Below are 22,887 nucleotides of genomic sequence, written 5' to 3' on the forward strand. Positions count from 1 at the left end.
TAGAGCAGTAAAAGTTCACTCAGGCTGAAAGCTGTCGGATATCACACTACCTAGAAAAATGGTGAGTGTTTGATTCAGAGAGAACCACAACAATTCCTAACTCTAAATAAGATGTTATTGCAAAATGGATAGAACCCAAGGGTTACTAGTCAATTAGTGAGTAATATAGAAGTAGACCGGGCAAGTAAGATGACTATGATGATTGTTGTAACAAGTCTGAGGGCCAGATTTTTAAAGCAAATTAGATGCCTAGCTCCCACCTAAATAAATCAAACAAATCTGACTCCAAGAATACACCCAAGTTTTAAAAGGAAACTTTTCTAAAATGACATTAACATTAGAAGTTGTGTAATTACCACTTGGAAGTGTTCCCAGGTTGTTCAGATCTCTTCTTCTTTCACCCTAATAGCATATTCTACAGTGTATAATATTTACTGCATTTTTTTGCTGTAATTAACCACAATACTAAGAGAAAAGTTTTTTTTCTGTAGGGAAGAGGCCAATTTCCTGGCTGACATTACTCAGCATTGTATCAAGTTCCTATACCATCATCTCCAATACATCTGTTAGGCTTAAAGGTGCCACAGGAGTCTCTGTTGCTTTATACCATCACAGCTACTCAGTAGACTCTTGCAAAGTATAGAGTGTAGCCAATCTGTATCTTCGCCCATCAGTTGTACTCTATGCTACTCCCAACTGTTCAAATGTACTAACATTAAAAGGGAAAAGAGAGTCAATGTGTCAGTGCAGTAACCACATACCCACAAGATCCCAACTGTAGTCCAGCCAGGTATGCCACACTGAACAGGTTAGGCTGCTTGTGGGAGGAATGATGACTGTTCCCAGTGTTGAGAACATGGTCAGTGCTCACTAGATAAATATACATTGCCATGGTTACAATTACACAACAGAAATACTCATTAATATAGTCTGAACCAATTTAGCAGTTGATGAGATTAGTCTGGTGTCCAGCCAGTGCTCCCCTTTCACTAATTCAATCACATCTTTCCCTGGAAGAGGAGAGGGGTCCAGAACCCAATCTTTCATAGTGAGACTGATGCTCTACTATCTCAGACGTTCTTGTTTTGTATTTTCATCAGTCATTCGTATTTCCATTTGCAATGGGTCCTGTTACCACTACACACCCGAAGAGGACTTTTAGTTTGAAGTGTCTGAAAGCCTAATGATTGCCTATGTGACTGATTCTGATCCTGTTACCATCAACAGCAGAACTCAGCTTCACTTAAATGGGAACAGAATCAAGCCCTATGTTTTGCAACTGCTACCATCTCCTCCCTGCGCTGCACTTCATCCCATTTCACTGAGCTGCTGAAACAGCAAAGGAAAAAGACCTGCTCAGAGATATTTGGTAAGCAGAGAAGCAAAATTTGTTGGGTAAATGATTAGTTTCAAACTATTCAGACAGTTTTATTCTGTATGTATTGTTCCTTTGCTTAACACAAGTGTCACCTTGGTGTAGAATAAAAAAAAAGCTGCACATGGGCAGGGGGCGGGGCAGAGATTTTGTGCTTTGTCTCTGACTCCACATCACTTAGTGGCATCACTTAGCTGGACTGGGGAAACTGAGGCACAGAAGGAAAGTGTGACTTGCCTAAAGTCACACAGCAGGTCAGTGGTACAGCCAGGTGTATAACTCAGGTCTCCTGACTCGCAGTCTAGGATCCTGTCCCCTAGGCCAGGCTCCCTCACCAGAGAGAGACTTTTAGAGACATATGAACAAACACCTCATCTAAACTGGAAATTTGAAGCAACAGCAAAGGCAACTCAACACTTACTCATAAAATTCAGCAGCAGGAGTGAGTTTGTACTTGGAATACTTGGTGCCATTGCCAAGCACCGAGGCGTTGAAGAGTTTGGGATCTGTACAGTTTAGGCTATTCCAGCTGTTGCCGCAGTTTGTCCAGGGAAGCTCAAATGTGAATGATGAAAACAGATAATACAGAGACCAAGCTATGATAACGTTGTAGTAGAAACCCACGTAAAGAGCTATGAGTATCACGGCATAGCCTACACCTAAAGACAAAGGAAAACTAGATTATACATTGCATTTCACATACAACAATATACTCCAGCCGTATTGTCTGAAAGCTAAACCACGCTTTTTGTTTGTTTGTTTAGATAAGAGCAGTTCCTAAACACAAGCTTGTTTTTGCCTAGCATTTTGTAAGGACTTAGCAAAGGGTTATAAATATAGTGGCTGGACACAAAAACTGACCGTTTAAAATAATAATTCCATGACTGGTGTTTAATAAAGTTTATTGTGTTTGCTGGAAACTAGACACGTTGCTATTAAAGGACAACGCTCTGCTCTGATCCAGCTCTGTATTCATAGGGGAAATATGCAGTGCAGAGGGCCATAAGCCCTGTGTGAATAGGGCGATTCATTTCACCTGAGTGAAGTTCAGGTTCAGTGTAATCCACCTCCCTCCCCATACAGTTAAGGCGAGAGCGTGGGGCTGCAGTGAAGTATCTGTTCCCATCTGTGGGCCTCAGTAGTGGCTGCTGCCCATCCCAGCCTGCAAACAGTATTATGACGACAGATTGATTTTCTCTCCTGGCGTATCCCCATTGCCATGCTCTGCGCTGGTTTACATGAATCTAACATGAAAACTCCTTCCAGATTATGCAAGGTGTGTGGAGACTGTGGAACCCCCAATGAGGGATTTAAGTGAGTCCTGGACATTCAGCTGACCTGTCAAACCATGGTGAATTTCAACCTTCGGGCTAAATTTTACCCTGACTTTCACCCCATGCTACTGTATCGCCTCAATGGGTCGGCAGAGTGTAACTAAGGGCAGAATTTAACCCTAAATCCTTAAATAGTATGCAGGGCCTTGTAGGGGGCCTCCAGCCTGGAGTGAACTCCACCCTCCACATTCCCTATTGGCCCGTGTAGATCTGGGTTTCTTTGGAATCTCACGAGGTATGTTTGGAGTTTTGGTGCAGACTTTCTTCAGTGAACATTTGTTCTCACCATGAAAAAACGGGCCCTTGTAAGCAATTCATCACGGTCACATATCTTAAGAGGGAACTCTGGTACTAACAGCAGGTGAGAGTGGAGGTTCATTCTCAGAATTGTGCAAAGACGCTTGCTCTGCTTCAGCCAGTGCCATCAGTTTCTTTCTTCAGTGGGCAGCAGTGTTTAACGATGCTACATTTAAGCCATTTGGATTATCTCTAATAGGTGAAGACTATCCAGTCTTGAACAGGCAGCATCACTATGGTATCTCAATACCTAAGTGTAAGCCTTCATTTCTACTTTTAGTCAGTCCCAAAATGTGATGCTGCTAATGGCATGATATTCTCACTAATAATCACATGCCACCAGGTTTTTATGCACCTTGACAAACCAAGGAAGACCCAGCTTGCTGTAAATCGAGTACCAGGGACTTGGGCAGATGGTCTGTGAAACTGCCACAAGACTATTGTTCCATTATGTAATAGAAAGAGGTTTTTAATTCATGTAAGGAGTAGCTGCCAACTCCTTAGGAGCCAACACTCTTAAGAGTAAATTGTGTCAAGCATGCTCTGTGTTGGTCAGGAGAAAGTTAACTAATGTTTTACATAGGAATCAGTTTGTTTACCTCTGACTTCTAGCAAAAAAGTGGTGAAAAACTTGAAACTCTTAAAAATCATGGGGCTTGGATGGCTTCTGCATTTTGGCAGTGAAACTATATTGATAAATGATAGTAAAGAAAGCAGTGGAAACCTCCCTAGATGATGTATGTTAGAATGTACATACCCACCACAAAGACTGTATACTGCATTGAAATGGGGGATTTTTTTTTAAACACCCCAGGCACATATTCTGTTTCCACAGTTCTGTAGAGAAAATGGTTTCAATTTAATGTGAAAATTCAAAGGAACTAGACCAAACCTAGCCCCAGGGTCACTCCACTGACAACAATAGGATAAATCCAGGCATTAATCTGTTCCATTGTTTCTGGATCCAGCCTTTTATTTATTTTAACTTTGTCCCACCCAGGCTGCTAATATAAACCCTGTAAAGTCTTGTGATGCAAATGGGCTGTGCTGTAAAGGTTACAAGATACATTTTTGATCCCTTGCCTTATGGGAGTGCTTCATTAAGTTTAGAGTCTTAGGTTTCATAGCAATATTATTCAGAGCTAAAATTAGCACTATAGTGCTTTTTTATTTGGAGAAACTATTATAAATTTGAGGCAGGGCTGGCTCCAGGGTTTTTGAAGCCCCAAGTGGCAGGGGAAAAAAAAAAAAAACAAAAAGACTTCGGCAGCAGCTCCACCGCACTGCTTTCTTCTTCGGCGGCACTTCAGTGGCAGGTCCTTCCCTCCAAGAGGGACCGAGGGACCCGCCGCCGAATTGCCACCAAAGACCACTTCCCCTTGGCCGCCCCAAGCACCTGCTTGCTGCGCTGGTGCCTGGAGCCAGCCCTGATTTGAGGGTAGACCATGCCAGTGATGGATTTGTTAATCCAGAGATATATCAAAAGAACTCTGGTGTATTTAACAAAGTACTGAAATATATTTATGCCTCTTATCAGAAGCTGTGATTGAAACTTTACTAACTGTATACCATTGCTGGGATTTAAAATATAACAATATTTCTTATTCTTTTAGAATCCAATATTCTATGTCCCTTGTATTATACTATTCAGTAATACAAACATTTAGCAATGGATTCTAATGCACACTTAGGCAGACTTGAAAAATCTCAGTTTAAAAAACAGCTGGATTGTTAATGAAATCCTAAACATGAAATAAATCTGGAGTTTCCTTTCTCATCTTCTTGTCACGCCTGAAGTCAGTGAAAAGACTCTCGTTGACTTGAATGGTTTTTGGATCAAACTTTGTGAGATCCTCCAAGCCAGATTTTATAGTTCTGACAAGTAAAATTCCCATTGCCATTAAAATAAAATAAAAATTCGCTAATAGTGAGATTTTTTTGATTAGGGATGTCATAATTCTGGGGGTGGGAGGAATCAGGGGCGGCTCCAGGCACTAGCATGCCAAGCGCGTGCTTGGGGTGGCAAGCTGTGGGGGGCGCTCTGCTGGTCGCCGCGAGGGCAGCAGAAAGGTTGCCTTCGGCGGCATGCCTGTGGAGGGTCTGCTGGTCCTGCGGCTTCGACGGACTTCCCGCAGGCGTGCTGCCGAATCCGTGGGACCAGAGACCTCAAGCCACCGAGGGCAGCCTGCCTGCAGTGCTTGGGGTGGCAAAATACCTAGAGCCGCCCCTGGAAGGAGTATCGCTCATGGGTTTAGTAACAGGATAACAGGAATGGGCAAAACTAAGCAGTGATATTTTGAAAGGTTTCATGCATACTTTTAATTAGGTGTCTGTCGGTGCTTGTCTGTTCATCTCAAAACTTCACTATAAGTTTTGGGTGCAATTGAAAGCAAGATCTCAAAGCAGAATGCAGTAAAACTGCACTTGTCTCCTGGTTTTAAGTTCCAACCCTCACAAAAAGGAACACTCTACAAGAGTTCAACACAACAATAAAAGCCTAAAATTAGCTCAAGATAACCCATAGTCAAGCTCCAGTTCAGCCAAGAGGAGATTGCCAGTGTGAAGCTCATTACCCTTCACCAATTGTTTTACAAATGTTGTCTAGCCTTTATGCTTCTAAGAGAACCAAGAAGCCTGGTGAGTACATATGTTGTGGGTTTGGGTTAGTTTTCAGTCATTTCACACAGGTCTGAATTGCATAATCTTTCATCTAGGAGGCTAGATGGATCTAATTGGGTACAGGATGGGAGCAATCCAAAATCACTGCCAGCTGGCACTTTTTTGATGGGTCCTTATAAAGTATTAATATTTTACACTGAAAGCATATCACATCTTACATGAAGGATGCCACAAACACTGAACTATATATCTCAACACCCACACAAACATCTACACGCCCACAAAAGATGCCACTGGAATGCAGCCACCTGTTTGATGGAGAAAATGTAGGCACCTAATGTACAGTGTGCAGTGCAATGGGGGGAGAGGGGGAAGAGACCTTTAGGCCCAGGCCCTCAAAGCTATTTAGGCATCTAACTCCAGTGGGAGTTAGGGACCTAGATAGCTTTGAGGATCTGGGCCATAGTCAGTTTTAATCCCCCAGGCTTTCAAGGTTTCAAAAAGAAAACCTTAGAGAATAAACTGAACGGTAAAACCTGATTTATCTATGTTAGAAGCATGATGGGCTCACGGGACCTTGCTTGGATTTAAACCTGTGTTTCCAAAGGGTTTAACATGAGAGGTTTACATCACAAGAAACAACAGCCACAACAAATGGTTTTAATTGGCACCCTTGATGGAGTTTCAACAGAGACCTAAAACTGCAATGAGCAAGGAGTCTGAACTAGACTCTCCTCTTCCCTCCCCACCCCCCCGGAAGCTTTTCCTGCTTTTTCCTGTGTTTGGCTTTTTCTGTCATCACAAGAGGACTTTAGATTATCAAATAGGCCATCAACTTTCATGCTATCTAAGAAAGAAGAAAATAGACCCTTTCTATTTTTATCAGACTTGTTTAAAACCTTCACTTTCTCCTCAAACCAAGTGGAGGCCTGGCACATACCTTTGAAAACTGGACAGATTTTCCACACTGTAGCAGCCCCTTCCCGGTTGTACTGTCCCAGTGCTAACTCCATGTAGAACAAGGGCATTCCAGCAATGATTAGGAAGAGGATGTAGGGGATAAGAAAGGCACCTGGAAAAAGAGAATTACAAGCAGCCATTGAAATCTAGGCTTTTATTATGGTTTATTATAACCCCATGCTAATTTTTTCCCCTACTGTTACTCACACCTTCTTGTCAACTGTTGGAAATGGGCCATCCTGATTATCACCACAAACTTTTTTTTTCCTCCTCCTGATAATAGCCCACCTTAATTGATTAGTCTCATTATAGCTGGTATGGCAACACCCATTTTTTTTATGTTCTCTGTCTGTGTATATATCTATATATTCCTACTGTATTTTCCACTGCATGCATCCGACGAAGTGGGTTTTAGCCCATGAAAGCTTATGCCCAAATAAATTTGTTAGTCTCTAAGGTGCCACAAGTACTCCTTGTTCTTTTTAAGTATAAAGAGTGTGTGTGTTATTGTGACTGTTTAAACATCCTCCTTTAAGAAATGGCTCCTCTGCTGTGGCAGGCAGGATATCCTAACTGCTTGTTGATGCTGTGTCACTATGCAGGATGTCTGTAGGCCACAATTGTCTTGCTTTAATTTGTAAGCAGACTATCACTCCATTACATCGCAACATGACAAACCATAGGGCATGCCCCATGTTCATCTTCATGGGGTGCCTAACCTGACTTGATTTTGGACATTAGTCCACAAATTCTCAGCACACACATATCCTTAATAAATGGCAAATCCTGTTGTGTCAGTGCTACTCATAAAAATGGTTTTAAGCCATTTGTATGTTAAGATTTTTTTTGCAAAGGAAAAAAAGTAAATAATTTAATGTAGAATTGATCTGAACGTTTCTTAGCTATATCACACCATGATAGCTAAACCACAGAAACTAAAGATTCCCAGAGGAATGGATATCCTCAGGTGAAGCCATAAAGCAATTACAGCATTTGTCATGTTTAATAATACATTCTGTCCTGGTGTTCCACAGACCATGGACTTGTGAGGTTATCAAAATGTGGTTCTCATTTTTATTGCATAACTAGGTCCAGAAAACTTTAATTCTTTTATAATTTGTGAAAATAAATTACAGCTGGATTCTTGTACTAACTAGGTTGCAGAGTAAATACATATCCAGAATGACTTCTCTCCCTAGGAAAAGAAATGTATTCTCTAATCAGTATGTGGCTAATTTATACACCTAAGTGTAATTAGGGTGAGTGGGAGATACCTGTTTAAATGACCCATATAATCAAAGAATAAATAAACCATCCAAATTACATTTGTGGAGGTTTTATGCACTACAACAACAACAAAAACTGTTGGGAATAAAAGAAAGGTGTAAACCTGGTTCTGTGCATCATGCTCTGCTGTACTAGTTTGTGTACTTGAAAACTCTTTCCCTTGCAAGGCAAAATGTTAAGTTTCTAAAAATAAAAACCTAAAATAAAGTGTGTTTAATCTATCCCTATAATGTAGCTTAAAGTGTTGGTGCAACTGTCCAAAACATGAAAATAAGTAGAGCTGATTGAATACCTTAAAAAAGCAAAAACACAAAAAAAACTTCTGCAAATACTCCATCATAGTTAAAAAGCTTGCATGGCTTTGGTGTTTGTTTTCCACAAATATTCTAATAAAATAACTAGCAGGAGTGTTCAGAGAATGAATTTCAAGTGAATATTGAAGAACACAAATGGAAAAGCAAACATTTTTTAGTCACAGCAGAAATCGAATTCAAAAGGATTATGCAGCTCATCCAACCATGGAAAGGAAATCTGCTATGCAATCAAGAGTACAGTGTTTGAAAACTGAAACAGTTAGAGACCAAGAAATATTCACAGAATAAATAAATTTAAACATAGTTTGCAGACAAATCATGACTAGATAAGAGCAGAAATACATTATATCTTTCACCATGTTTTTGTTCGGTGTTTGTACCGTGCCTAGCACAAAGGAGTCTTGTTCAGTGACAGGGGTACTACATGTCGCCGTAATAAAAATATAATAATTCAGTGCTGATCGTATGTACTTTTCTAGTAGTAATGCTATTGTGAGCTGTTACAATTTAATAAGAATTTGGGGATCCATTTTCAAAGATATTTAGGTGCCCAACTCCCACTGATTTCTAATAACTCTGAATTGCAATAAGTGTTGAAACACAGTCTAGTATAGGATATATTGTTCTCATGATGGCCAAAATCTAAATTACATTAGGTGTTATACTTTCAGAGATCTTGTGAGTGATGATCTCAAAAACACAATGCTTCTGTTTTGGGCAGTATTACAATGAGTAAAACTGACTCACAAACCTAGCATGTTGTGGAGAGGCACTTCTTGTAGGAGTTTTCACAAAGAGCTATTTGATTAACTTTAATGTCAAGAGACAGTAGAAAACAGAACAGTACATATTGAGCAGGAATGTTTTTGTTTGAAGCAATTAATAAAAAAGGCTGTGTAATGCACATAAATATTAAATCATAGTTAAAATATGTGTTTTCAAAGTGTGACTAATATGTTGATTGAACTCTGAAGTGTTTTGTACTTAAATGATACTTAAACAAACAAGCCCATTAGGCTGCAAGTGAACCCAGGTTTAATGAGGTTCTTCTGGAGAGGTTCACTATTTGTTATGGTGTCATTTTCAACAAAAGGCTGTTACGTGATAGAGCATTATCTCACACCAGAGAGTTCCCTTTCATGTAAATATATTTATAATGGTGATGGGTGAAATTTTCAAAGTCTGGACAAACAACCAAATGCTGATCCTTATTTGAAAGGAATCTGTTTCCAAAAATGATCTGGAAATCTCATGAGACTTCTGGTGCAGCCAGCTTCAGAAAACAGCAAAAGTTTGGCCTTTCTGGCACTGTTCTCACATTTCCTCTTCCACTCCCAGCCAAAGCCCAGAAGCACACAGGTGCACAAATAATGAAAAATAACCGGGAAAAGAAATTAACCAAGCTCTATTTGATCTCCAAAAAGCTTGCTTCGGGCACAGTTTGAGTTTATGGAGAAGGTTGAGTATGTCATCCCTAATATGTTCAACAGGACTGCTGCCTAGTTTTAAACTGGACCCCATATTTGTCTGATGGACTCTTCAAAGGAGAATAGGATTGTATCCATGTTGTGTCAGCCTGACTATGACAAAGCTAAAAGCCAGTCTCAACTGCATTGCCTTTGCCCTCTACACCCTTGACTATGAGGTACTGATGAGAGAAGGTGTGTATGTATGAATGTTGTGGCTCCATGACACAGGCCAGGAGAAACTCCACCCCAGGGCAGTGTTACATGGGTAGGAGCTGTAGCTGGGGAGAGAGAGTAGAGCTGAGATTCCCCTTCCTCAGATTTTATCACCATATTGGAAGGGAGTTGGATGGCTAACAGCAGAAACCCTGTGAGTGCATGGTTTCTGGGGACACAGACTAGTGCAGAAGACCTGGACCACTGCATAAATGCCTCATCTGTCAATACAACAGATGCCATGATCCCTATATGACATTTCCTTTTAGATCTCAGAATATCTGTGGATGAAAGAAAACCATGCCTCCACTACTCACTTTACATGAGATCAAACCTTGCACCTCTTTCCACCCGCACCAGAACCAGCTGTAGGAAACTACAGGCTGAAACCTCACAAGTATGATTTCCTGTAGGCTGGTCAAAATATGGCCCAGAGTTTACAATCAGTTAGCATCCCTGAGCCCAGTGACAAAAACAAAACAACATTTATAGTAGTGAAATCTACTAAAAGTTTTCAACAGTTTCCATTCTGCTTCAATATTCAAAATATTTTTGAAATGGCCTTTTTTTGGAGGGTACAGAAGAGAATTGCAACAACTGTCTTTCAACAGTTAGTCCTAAAAAAAAAAGATTTATCTCCATTTTAAAGATCAAAGAAGGAAAATTCTAAGTTGATGAGGATCAAAACAAGGTGATTACAACAGCTGCCACCTATTTTGAATGAATTTATTAATACAGATATAACAGGCTGGGCAAACTTACCTAAAAACAATTTGTATTGGTGCATTCATGACTCTTTTGAATTTGCTTTCCATGAATATTCTAGTGAACAAGTTTGCTGCAGGCAAATTTTGAACAAACATTGTAGGGCATTTGCAGCAAAGAGTGTTTCAAGTATACATGCTAGAAACTTGATGCTAAAAATGATGGTGTTTCAGGCAGAAAACTGAAAAACAAACGCATCTCTGTGGCCAGTCAAAATTGCTTGACTTTTTTCAAACTGTTAAAGAACACTGAAAGTAGTATCAACAGTTCATAAGCAATAAGAGAATGAAATATATTTGCTTAGACAATTAAGAAAATGTGTGGAAGTGTAATCTGTTCAGACAGTTGTGAATTGAAGAGGGTCAGATGCAATTGTTTTTATTGTGTTATCTTTCTTAAGCTGTTGTCCAAGAGCCTGACTTAGCTCCTGGGACCCTGTTGTGCCAGGCACTGTACAAAACACATTTTTCAAAGGCAATCCTAATGATCTTGATAGCTAGGTTAGAAAAAAGACAACCACAGACAGAGAAAACAGGGTAACAGTAATAAGAATGTCCTAGCACAGCAAACATTAGTTCTGCCTCATTGTCTGACTAATTACTATCAGCTGGCATGTGTAGCCATAGAGGAAGAATCTGAAAGTGGATAAACTTGTGCCTAGCTGGATTTTGTCAGTTTTCCTGAACACAGGGCAACATGGGAGAAAGCACAAAGGTGTTGGAGGGAGCAGCTCACTAGTAGGTGGGGAAGATTGGGAATGTTGATAGAGCAAAGGCAGCATTTGATGTGTGGAGCAGGTGGAGCCACATTGTGAAGGTGCTTGTGCCTGATACAGGGAAGGGGAGTGGTCCAATCTGGCTAGTCCTTGAAAGGGAGGTGGGTCTCAGCCCCACCTGTAAGAGCCAATGCTCCTCTCCAGGTGCAGAAAATGAAGAGGGTCATGTGACTGAGTCATGTGACCCAAGCAGGTGACTGGAATGGATAAGGGAGAGGCCTGGATAGCTAGCAGGGAAAATTTTCTGTAAAGAGTTAGAAAGGGGCCTACAGGAGCTTATGAGATACTAGGGAAGAAAGAGGTACAAGGAGAGAGAGAGCTGTAGGAAGTTAGTAAGCCCTAGGGGGAGATCCTGAGGCACCAAGCGGGGGGAAAAGACTGTAGCTAGATAGGCCTGGGAGTGACCTGCTAAGCCAAGGAAGGCCTGGGCGTGCCTTAAGGAAGAGTGGGGAAGGATGATATGTAAACTTTAAAGAGCATGAACTTCTGATTTGTACTCTCAGGACCTGATTTTCAAACTGTCTGATAATAAGCCAGAGGAAGTAAAGATGTTGTTGGCTATGAGAATGACTTCACAAAGGCTATGAGGAGCCCAGCAGAGAGGGAGACTGAGGCAGGGATGTTGTAGGGACACCCCAAGGGGATGTTCAGAGGAAGTGACACTATTACAGGGAGAGAAATATAAAAAGGAGGAGACTTAATCTAAGTGACAAGCCATGAAAATGACTTAGCAACAGCTTTTTGAATGATGATGATGTCAAGTACAGATAGATGCAGGTTACAGTAGTTAAAACTAACACTGTATTGTAAATAGTTTGTCCACATCTAACAAAAAAGGATCACAGTGTTATACTTTGCAAATGTCAGCAACTTTTGTAATATTTCATACTGCAACACCTTCCAAGAACGCTAATAGGTTCTTCTCATAAGCTTATTCTTTCACTCTACAAAGAATGGAATTATATGGTAATGAGAATTTTATAGCATCTCTTATGATGCACTCTTCTTACACCCCCCTCTAATGCTGCTTGTTTTTAGATGTGAGTCAATTTATGCCCTCATTTTCAGTTTTGGGTCAACACTTCTGATATTGTTGGGCTCCTTTCACCCAAGTGAAAGGGGGAATAAACAGGCTGAAGTCTCCATGAGTGTTTTAGTGCAATTCACTGGCTGACCTCCTTCAAAGTCTAAATACACTGTTGCTAATCTTTCACTGCCATGTTACTTATGGCTGTGTATTTTTAAACTCTGATCAGTGGGTAGTAACAGAAAGGGTTACCACATCTCTGCCAGACAAACTCAGTTATCTCCTCTGCTTTCTGTTGCAAGAGTAATGAGCTAAAGAGACCCATTAGAAGCTATTTTGAACATATTAAAGAGAGTTAAATATATCCAACCACTCAGAGCAGCATGATTCATTCATAAGTAATAGCTAAGTCATTGAGTAAGGTCCTATTTACATAAATTAATGAAAAGATCACCTTTTACAATGGTGTGTAATTTAGAGATAATCACAGGAACAGCCAAAAGGGCAGCAAAGGCCCATCTGGTTCATCAAGCATTTTAGAGTAATCAAAGCAGAAAGCATGAGTTTGAGAAAACATAGGCAATCCAGGAAGAGGATCAAGAGCCAGTGGAGATGACAGTGTGGTAATGGTAGGAGTGCTGGTAGCTGAAGCTTCAGAGGGATTGTCAATCATAACTGCATGTATGATGCACTCCAGTGATCTCAGTTGGGGAAGGAGGGGTGTCATAAAAGCACAGATAACATCAGTGTGAGAAGAAAGGCAGAAACAACTGGATTTGACCAAGATATCTCCTCCTTATTTCCACTGGAGGAAAATGGAGAGCTTTCCAGAAATGGGAAATTCTCTCAGGTAGAGGAGGGCTCAATGTAGTAATTGGATTACCAGGGAGATGGTTTGTGAAAAGATGGAAGAGGCTTAAAATGAGGAACTAGCTCCAGAGAAAATTTATAGATGAGTCTAGGAGGGAAAGAGGGCGCAGCTTTACTGGTATCTAACTAACTTATATTTATGGAAGATCTTGGAGGACAGCTTAGACTTCATAATGCTAGAAAGCAAAAGTAACTCAGAAAACAATTCTCTCTTTAAATGACTGAGCATAGCTGTTGACTAATAGCTTTGTACAAATTCTGGTTTCCATAGCATACCAACTAGAGCGACCAGATAGCAAATGTGAAAAATTGAGACAGAGGGTGAGGGGTAATAGGAGCCTATATAAGAAAAAGACCCAAAAATTGGGACTGTCCCTATAAAATCAGGACATCTGGTCACCCTAGTGCCAACATGAAAAATAGTGCCTGGTACAGCCTCCTTCCTCAGAAAGTACAGCAAGTCCCATACTTGAACAGACCACTGGTGTAGCTTGTCTGGTATTCTAGTCTGTGTAGATTCTTATACTGTACTTATCACCATATACTATTTGTGCCTTCCAGTAGTGCATTTTGTCATATGATTACACATCTGTCACATCCTGCTAGTGCCCTACCCACCTTCCTCTGAAACATCAGATGTAGGCCACTGCCAGCTCCATGGCACTTGCCTAAATGGAGCATTGCTCTGTTTCAGTATGACACATACTAGAATAAAACTTGAGTTGCAGCACTTCTGTATAGACTGATTCCTTTTCTACTGTCTTCCCCTGCTGCTTGTTTAGGGGCCTAGCCAGGTGTTTGTTTAAAGCCTTTTCCACCTTCAGTTCCATACTTGATTGAAAAAGGCCAAAATATTGTTTGCCAGGGCTGCAGAGATCATGTTGTTATCTTCTGCATTATACCATCTTAAAGCTGCATTACTGTCACAACAACATAACCCCCTTAATTATAGGCCCATAGATTGTGGGTTGATATCAATTCTAACAATTACATTCAAGAATGAAATGACTTGAAAGTCTAGCTGCCACCTTTCATGCCCACATTTTTCCATTGGCACCGTGACTCTTTGCAGGTGACTTGGCCAGTTTAGCCAGGTCACAAATATCCGAAAGGTCAAGTGTAGCAAAGGCTGCCTGCAGAACATCTAGCTCTATCCCTTAGGGAAATTTCTCTTCCATCACTCATGTTCAGTTAGCACTCAAGAGATAGGGAGGCTGACGGAAGTTCACAGCACTAAAAAACTCAGCTCAGAGTGAGACTGCTAGGCTTCTGAAAACATCTAGTTCACAGTGGACATGCTTAGAGGCTCAAGAGAGTTATTAGCATAGTTTTCCCCATTCTGTCATTTTACTGCATTAGCATAGGTGCCCCTGTAGTGGGAACATGATGTATAGCCTTGCAATCACCCACGGTACAGCAAAGTCTCTAAGAGAGAAGTTCATCTATAAATGAATGAAGTCAATGAGGCTCCAAACATCTTGGAAAGTCAGCAGGCAAACAACTTGTCAACCTGTACATTAGCAAATCTGTGTCAAGGACAACAAATTCAAGGCTCCCCCCCGGCCCCATGTGAATAAGAAACATTTGTAGATGATTAGAACAGAAAAGAGCTAGTTTTCCAGTCCATGGATCCATGTAACCAGGTGCAAACATTAGAAGTCAAAATATGTTTCTTAAAAGCCCTGTTACCAGACCCTCATATACTAGGTTTCCCTAGAAAGATGATGGCCTGAGCAGTTGTTTTCTGTGGTGTTCCATAGGAAGCTATGTACATAACATGAGATGCAGAAGGTTCCCTACTTGCTGCAAGGGGGGGCTAAAGAAACTGCCATTTTGTTTCCATTCAGAGGCAGAATATTAATCAGTTCTCTCATTTGCTCTCAGGGGGGCTCCATTTGTTCATTTCTATTTGTTTGTCTCAATCCAGAGTAATCGAGACTGAATGTTTTCACCATTCATAGATTCATAGGCTCGAAGGGACCGTTAGATCATGTAGTCTGGCCTCCTATATATCATAGACCGTAGAATTTCACCCAGTTACACATGCACTGAGGCCAATAACTTGTGTTTGGTTAAAGCATATCTTACAGAAAGGGATCTAGAAGACGTCAAGCAATGGCAAATCCACAAAGTCCCTTGATAGTTTGTTCCAGTGGTTGCTCACCCTCACTGTCTGAAGTGTGTGCTTTATTTCTATTTTGAATTTGTCTGGCTGTAATTTCCAGCATTTGGTTCTTGGTTTTTATGCCTTTTTCTGCTAAATTTAACAGCCTTTTAGTACCTGCTATTCTCTCCCTATGAATGTACTTTTACACCAATCAAGTCACCTCTCACTATTCTTTTTCATAAGCTACAGAAGATTGAGTAAACTAAACTACTGTACTGTAGACTGTCAGCTTTCCTCTTCTCTACTGAAATGCTCTGTTTACTCAGTGGGCTTTGTGTACTAATTTCACAGAGGGCATAATGAGGAAGGATGTGGCTGTGACTTGTGGGCCATTTTATGAGCTGCACAGTTGCCATGGGGGAGACTCTGCAAGCATCTGAAAATTTGGTAGGAGGTGAGTGAATACCGTGCTTGACTTCCCTAAGTAGTGTTTTAGCTTTTGAATAAGTGTGACTTTTGGTCAGAATATTACATGGATATTTCTGGAAAACTGAAGCATCCTGCTATACACAGCAGAGAGAGGTTCTAGTGTATTCTCTTTACAACATAGCTCTAAACATTTGCCATTACGTCAAGGCTGAGAGTTTTTGAAAAGCTATCTGCTCTCATTGAGGTAGCTAGGACCTTAACCCTTGACGTCAATGGGAGTCAAGTTAGACCAGTGTCGGATACTTTTGAAAATCCCACCTTTGGTTCTCTATGAAAAATGAACATGACAGGTAAATTACAAGTAGTACAAATGGAATGAAATTCCGCTCTCTGTTGTCACTCTCTTGTGGGGAAAGTTTAAAGTGATGCTTTAAACATTACTTGTTAGGTCAGAATGGAGTGTCAATGTTGCATTTCTGAGATGGCTTCTGCTGGAACATGCAAACTTAAATGTGGGTCCTAGATGCATAGGGCGAGATACTGCAAACCCGAGGGTGCTATGGGAGTGGGGAAGAGCTACGATGCTGCTGGATGCCTGCAGCGGGAATTCTGCCCGAGTTAGCTAGAGCTGGTCCTGAGGGGGCTCCTGTGTAGTTCAGCTTGCATCCAGCCAGCTCTGGGAGCTGCTTTAAGGGGTTTCCACCCCCTCTCAGCCCTTCAGAACACAGTTAGCATCCATGGGGGCACTAGGATGGAGCAGGGATTGACAGCCTATGTATCACAGACCATTACATTTCAGTTACCCCTGTATTGAGCCCCCTTAACTTGTGTTTGGCTAAAGCGTCTCGTTCAGTAAGGCATCCAGTCTTGATCTGAAGACATCAAGAGATGGAGAATCTGCCTCTTCCTTTGATAGTTTATTCCATGGCTAATCACCCTTGCTGTTAAAAATGAGTCTTATTTGAATTTGTCTGGCTCCAGCTTCTAGCCATTGGTTCTTATGCCTTTCTCCACTAGATCAGGAGCCCTTCGGTACCTGGTATTTTCTCCCCATGATACACTAATCAAATCACCTCTGCCTCCTTTTGAGAAGCTAAACAAATTGAGCTATTTAAGTCTCACTATAACGCCTTTTTTAAAAAAATAAATAAATCATTTTTGTGGTTCTTTTCCTGTACACACTTAAATTTTTCAACATCCTTTAAAAAAATGTGATCAGAACTGAACACAAAACTATATGCAGAGGTAAAATCTCCTCCCTGCTCCTATTCACAACTCCTCTGTTTATACAACAAAGGACGTTAGCCTTTTTGCCGCAGCATTTGTTAGTTTCCAAGGTGCCACAAGTACTCCTGTTCTTTTAGCATTGCACCAATTATGGAGGGGGAGGGATAGCTCAGTGGTTTGAGCATTGGCCTACTAAACCCAGAGTTGTGAGTTCAATCCTTGAGGGGGCCACTTAGGGATCTGGGGCAAAAATTGGTCCTGCTAGTGAAGGCAGGGGGCTGGACTCAATAACCTTTCAAGGTCCCTTCCAGTTCTAGGAGATTGGTATATCTCCAGTTATTACCAGGAACTCATGTTGCTTCTTGTCCACTACAATCCCTAAATCATTTTCAGAGTCACTGCATTCCTTGTTCCTAGGTGTGAAACTTTGAATTTTAAAAGGCATTTTGTTGGAATGAGCCTAGCTTCCCAAGTGATCCAGATTGCTCTGTACTACTGCTCTCTCTGAATCATTATTTACTACTCCGCCAATCTGCGTGTCAGCCACAAAATATATCAGCAGTAAGTTTTGATGTACTTCCACATGATCGATAAAAATGTTGGGCCCTGTTTGCACATGAGCTTGATGCTCCTGTGCAGGGCACTCAGATTCTGTCTTAGGGCATCTGCTCCAGTGGATTCCCAGTCATTAGCATACACTGCAAAGCTATGCAGCTGAGAGACAGTATTTTTAATACTGTGCCATTCGGCAAGCTTAAAGGAATGATGTAGTTTCTTTTTCCCGGAGCAATTTCACATGGAGGCAGCCACATTTAAAGACTGTTTTTTTTTTCCCCCCAAGGTTGTCTTTAGTTATTTGACAAAACAAAAAACTACCCCAAATGCAAACACCTTCTGGGGAGCATGCAATACCTATTTTTAGGCAGCATGAGATTCATAACTGTACCAATGTGTAGCAAAGTGCTCAAGACATCTTAAATCAGCTCTAGACAAGTGCCAGGCAGCTTTCAAGAGGATTAATGTACAAACCAATGGGAGGTAAATGATTCTTCTCTAGCAGAGTTTTAGAGCAGGTATAAACATCATGAGGTACACTTAAAACTTGTCCTACTGTTCAGTGATTAATCCTATCTTAAGTCCAATTTTTGGTCTGAATGACCAAACCAAAACACCCCGTCCTTCCAGGTTTTACTAGAGGTCTATCTGTAATATCTTAGTACAGCAAATATCTTGCACTCCTGGCACAGCAGAATCCTGCAGATTTCTGCTATCGGCCAAGGAATATATTCTGTTAACTAATGATAGTTAAAATTTCCTACCTGTAAGAATCCCAGTAAATCAAGGTGTTGTTTTGCTCTCAGTCATTATAAGTAGAGTTGTCAGGACCAATGTTTTTGCTGATACCAGTATGGGCAACTGATGAAACACACTCTAGACCAAATATTGTGCATATTTTTTTTGCCAACAATATTGAAAAACGTCTACAGTTTAATTATTTTTTGTGTTATAGAACTAAGAACCCATAAAAAGTAATGTTACATAGCTCATGCAATTGGATTTAAATAAAGAAAAATATCATAGCTAATTATAATCAATACCTTACTAAAGTGAGGCTAACTAGGACTTTGTACAATATTTAAATTAATTTGTTTGTAAACTCTCTCTGGCTGCAGTGATTTAAATAAGGGATTATGCTGGCACTAAATTTACCATTACAGTAACAGCTGCTGTTGCCCAAACTGTCTTGGAGAAGACAAAAATGTTCTCCATTTATTTTAAAAGATTTCAGGCACTATCCGCTCAGACCACTATATGATTTTAAAATCACTGAATCAGAGTAACTTCCAGCTGATTGTGGATTCTTTATCTGACAACCTTTCAAGTAGAGGAACTACTTGTGGGAAACTAGAGAATTTCACAAGAATATTGCTCATTTTTACTGAAAAGCATTCACAATTGGAAAGCTTCAAGGAGCCCCATTTATTATGTATGATAGGGTAGCACTGCCAACATGCTAGATGCAACACACCTATAAGATGATGCCCCTGCCTTGAAAAGCTAAGAATCTTTGGGATAGATTGCACCTTACGGCATGGTTCTCAGCAAAAAGTCTTGTGTAAACTGCAACACCCCATAAGAACATAAGAAAGGCAGGTCAGACCGACAGTGGCCAATGCCACAGGCAATGATCAAGTGATCTCTCTCCTGCCATCCATCTCCCTCTGACGAACAGAGGCTAGGGACACCATTCTTACCCATCCTGGCTAATAGCCATTTATGGACTTAGCCACCATGAATTAAACATTGTTATAGTCCTAGCCTTCACAACCTCCTCAGGTAAGGAATTCCACAAGTTGACTGTAACTTCCTTTTATTTGTTTTAAACCTGCCTATTAATTTCATTTGGTGACTAGTTCTTGTATTATGGGAATAAGTAAATAACTTTTCCTTATCCACTTTCTCAACATCACTCATGATTTTATATACCTCTATCATGTAGTCTCCTCTTTTCCAAACTGAAGAGTCCTAGCCCTTTTTAATCTTTCTCAAATGGGACCCTCTCTACCCCCCCTAATTTTTTTAGTTGCTCTTTTCTGAACCTCTAGTGCTGAATATCTTTTTGAGGTGAGGAGACCACATCTGTACACAGTATTCATCTTCAGAGAACTATCCACGATAACTCCAAGATCTATAGTTGGGGTTATTTTTCCAATGTGCATTACTTTACATTTATCCACATTAAATTTCATTGCCATTTTGTTGCCCAATCACTTAGTTTTGTGAGATCTTTTTGAAGTTCTTCACAGTCTGCTTTGGTCTTAACTATCTTGAGTAGTTTAGTATCATCTGCAAACTTTGCCACCTCACTTTTTACCCTTTCTCATCATTTATGAATAAAAATTGAATAGGATTGGTCCTAGGACTCCATTCTGAGAATTTACCATTAATTCCTACCCTTTGTTCCCTGTCCTTTAACCAGTTCTCAATCCATGAAAGGACGGACCTTGTCAAAGGCTTTCTGGAAATCTACCCTTGTCCACATGTTTGTTGACCAAAGAACTCTGAAACCATGTTGACTATTGCTCAAGAGTTTGAATTTTATTCTTTACTATTGTTTCAACTAATTTGCCTGGTACCGACGATCACCCCTAGAGCCCTTTTTAAATATTGGCGTTACATTAGCTAACTTCCAGTCATTTGGTACAACCTTGGTTAATAGTGAGTTCTTTCAGAACTCTTGGGTGAATGCCATCTGGTCCCGGTGACTGTTAATGTTGAGTTTTCAATTAAATTCCAAAACCTCCTCTAGTGACACTTAATCTGTGACAGTTTCCTCAGATTTGTCACCAAAAAAAGCCAGCTCAGGTTTGGGAATCTCCCTAACATCCTCAGCCGTGAAGACTGAAGCAAAGAATCCATTTAGTTTCTCCGCAATGACTTTATCATCTTTGTTTAGCAGGTTGTTTAGCAGGCTTGTTTAGCAACCCCAATAGTTGCCGCAGGAAGACTGGATCACTGAAACTCTATTGCCCAGTTCTCTAGCCACTGTCCTTTCCCCACATCCAAAGGGTAGTAATTTGGTTCTGGCCTAAACCACAGCAAGTTACAATAATCGCTGCATTAGCTCAACCATTCTAGCTGGTGCATTGGAATGGCTAGGCACTAAACTTCATCCTTTCTCTGCCCACTCGGTCTGGGAGGGGAGAAATCAGGCACACAGGGTTTTATCTAGGCTACAAGCAAAGGTTTTTTTCAGTTTTTATTTAATAGATTTTCTTATTAGTCCCTTAGCAACAAACATAGAAGCCTAGTTCCCCCTCCATCCAAACTCACCTATACTCATTCTGTCACTGCCACTCTGTCCAGGGCCTCTTAGCTAGAAATTCCATCTAAGAATGTGAAAATGACCTCAGGGCCCATAATAACTCACTGCTAAGATGAAATGAAGACCCAATAAAATTTGAAAGCAAGGTATTTCCAATCTAAAGTTTTACATGGAAAACAAAGCAAATTTTATGCTATGACTGCACAGTACTCTACAGTAGATCAGTATTGCCTGGGTAGCGTTTGGACTGTGTTGTGCAGAAGAAAAAAGAAACCTCTCCTTGATTATTACTTCTAGTCTCTTTATACCTCATTACAGTAGGGCAAAAGTAGAAAACAATTAAGCAAACTCTAAGATATCCAGATCTGTTCATTTAGGGTTAGAGATTGTCTTTGTCACCAGCCCTTTGTAAGAGGCAATGCATAATTGTGACTCCAGGACTAAATCAGGAGGGACCAAATTACAACTCAGAGTCTGATCCCAGGCTTCCCCTACTACTTCTCCCCTGAAGCAAATCTGCACCAGCCACATACCCAATGTTCCCAACATTCAAAAAGGTATGAATCAGGTCCCAGAAAATCATGAGTTTGGCTTAACACCACAAGATTTTTTTTTTTAAATTGAGTTCTTTTTATTTGCCTTCTGGCCTTTTGAGCCTTTCGGGTACACTAGGTTCACATTTTCAGACTTTCCTTTACAGTCATGAGGGCTAGAAAGTTTCTTGTAGTTTGGAATGAAAGCTGAGAGTCTCTCCCAATCACTTGTCTCTGTGAGCTGGGACTCTAGGTAAAATCCCTAATGCATTAGAATTCTCACAATAAAATGGTGATCATTTAGAACCCTGAATACTTTGCACAAGTTACTTCACCCTGCACTGGCTCTGCTGTGCTGGCTGGCATGTGGGAGACCGGGGCAGAGTCAAAACTCCATCCACTCCCCAGCCATCTGCCCAGGTAGGTAAATAGTAGCCCCATGGAGGCTGCCGTGCTCTCCCCGGGGTGCTGTGACCTGTAATAAGAAAGCTCTGTGCAGTGCAGGAAAGGAGTGCATAGGCCATAATATGACCTTTATGGAGTCAGTTTAAGTCTAGTGCCTTTAATGAGAACCACTATTTATACAAATCTAACACTCTGTTCATTATTTACAGGGCGTAGTATTGAGTGAAGACTAGCTCCTACAAAGTGAAAATCTTCTGCACAGGCTTCGTACCAAGACTTTTTTCTATTGCCTTCCTCTGGAAATCTGCCTACTCAAAAGCGCTTAAGATATCCAAGTCAGCTACCTGGGATGAAATCCTGGCCCTGATGAAAATCTTGCATTGAGTTCCTTGGGGCCAGGGTTTCTCCCTTTTGTTTTACAAATAAGAACAAGAACATGGATCTATGGATTTTTAAACTAATAATACAAAACTACATATGTATAAGTAACAAATTACAGACAAGCTGCATACTATCAAATTCTTCACAAAAATAAAATCCTGAAGGGCCCTGTTCTCCTCAACTAATGATCCCTTGTGATCCCATGTACTGGTGCCTTTTACTTCTTTCTCTTTAGATAAGACACAAATGCATCCCTTAGCACATGAAATTCCTTGATTTTTGTCATTAATGTGCATTTGAAGCAATTTCATTACTAATCTCCTAACAGTGGGGCACAAAAGCTTTTCAGCCTCCTAAGGATCAATCTCTTTGAACATCCATAGATAGTTGCAGTCCTGTGTCCCGATGAAAAGTCATGTAACAAATGTAGTTCTGATTCAGCTAGTGACTTATGATTCTTGCGTTTCTATAACACTTGTGTGAAAATTTCTAATATTGTAATTACTCCCACTCATTTAACTGTTATCTCTCAAAGCAAACATTTCACTTGTATCCCCAGCTGTTTGAAAGATTGTCATGCACAAGTAGGATCAGACTTTGAGACCTGGTGAGAGGGGGATGCAAGCTTTAATATTGTAAAAAAATACAGGATGTGGGTCTGTGTTCTAGGATTG

At 40.6% G+C, this 22,887-nt stretch overlaps 1 protein-coding gene and 1 long non-coding RNA gene across 4 annotated transcripts in view; one reads left to right on the forward strand and one right to left on the reverse strand.

Moving 5' to 3' along the window:
- Nucleotides 1–22,887, reverse strand: part of SLC6A2 (solute carrier family 6 member 2) — a 103,739-nt gene that overhangs the window by 65,763 nt on the left and 15,089 nt on the right. For both annotated transcript variants that reach the window (XM_039503335.1, XM_039503336.1), the window contains exons 3-4: nucleotides 6,566–6,697; nucleotides 1,797–2,034 (exon numbers count right to left, since the gene is read on the reverse strand). In XM_039503335.1, coding sequence (XP_039359269.1) covers nucleotides 1,797–2,034; nucleotides 6,566–6,697 — 370 coding nt within the window. The remainder of the gene's footprint in view (nucleotides 1–1,796; nucleotides 2,035–6,565; nucleotides 6,698–22,887) is intronic.
- On the forward strand, nucleotides 11,489–22,821 carry LOC120384509. Of its 2 annotated transcripts, none has more exons than XR_005588927.1 (3): nucleotides 11,489–11,601; nucleotides 15,764–15,866; nucleotides 22,042–22,821. It is a non-coding gene; the product is annotated as an uncharacterized LOC120384509 (long non-coding RNA). The 2 variants fall into 2 exon arrangements; XR_005588928.1 differs by lacking the exon at nucleotides 11,489–11,601 and adding an exon at nucleotides 11,998–12,374.

This window comes from Mauremys reevesii, linkage group 16 (genome assembly GCF_016161935.1).
Source record: "Mauremys reevesii isolate NIE-2019 linkage group 16, ASM1616193v1, whole genome shotgun sequence".
NCBI classification, from domain to species: Eukaryota; Metazoa; Chordata; order Testudines; family Geoemydidae; genus Mauremys; species Mauremys reevesii.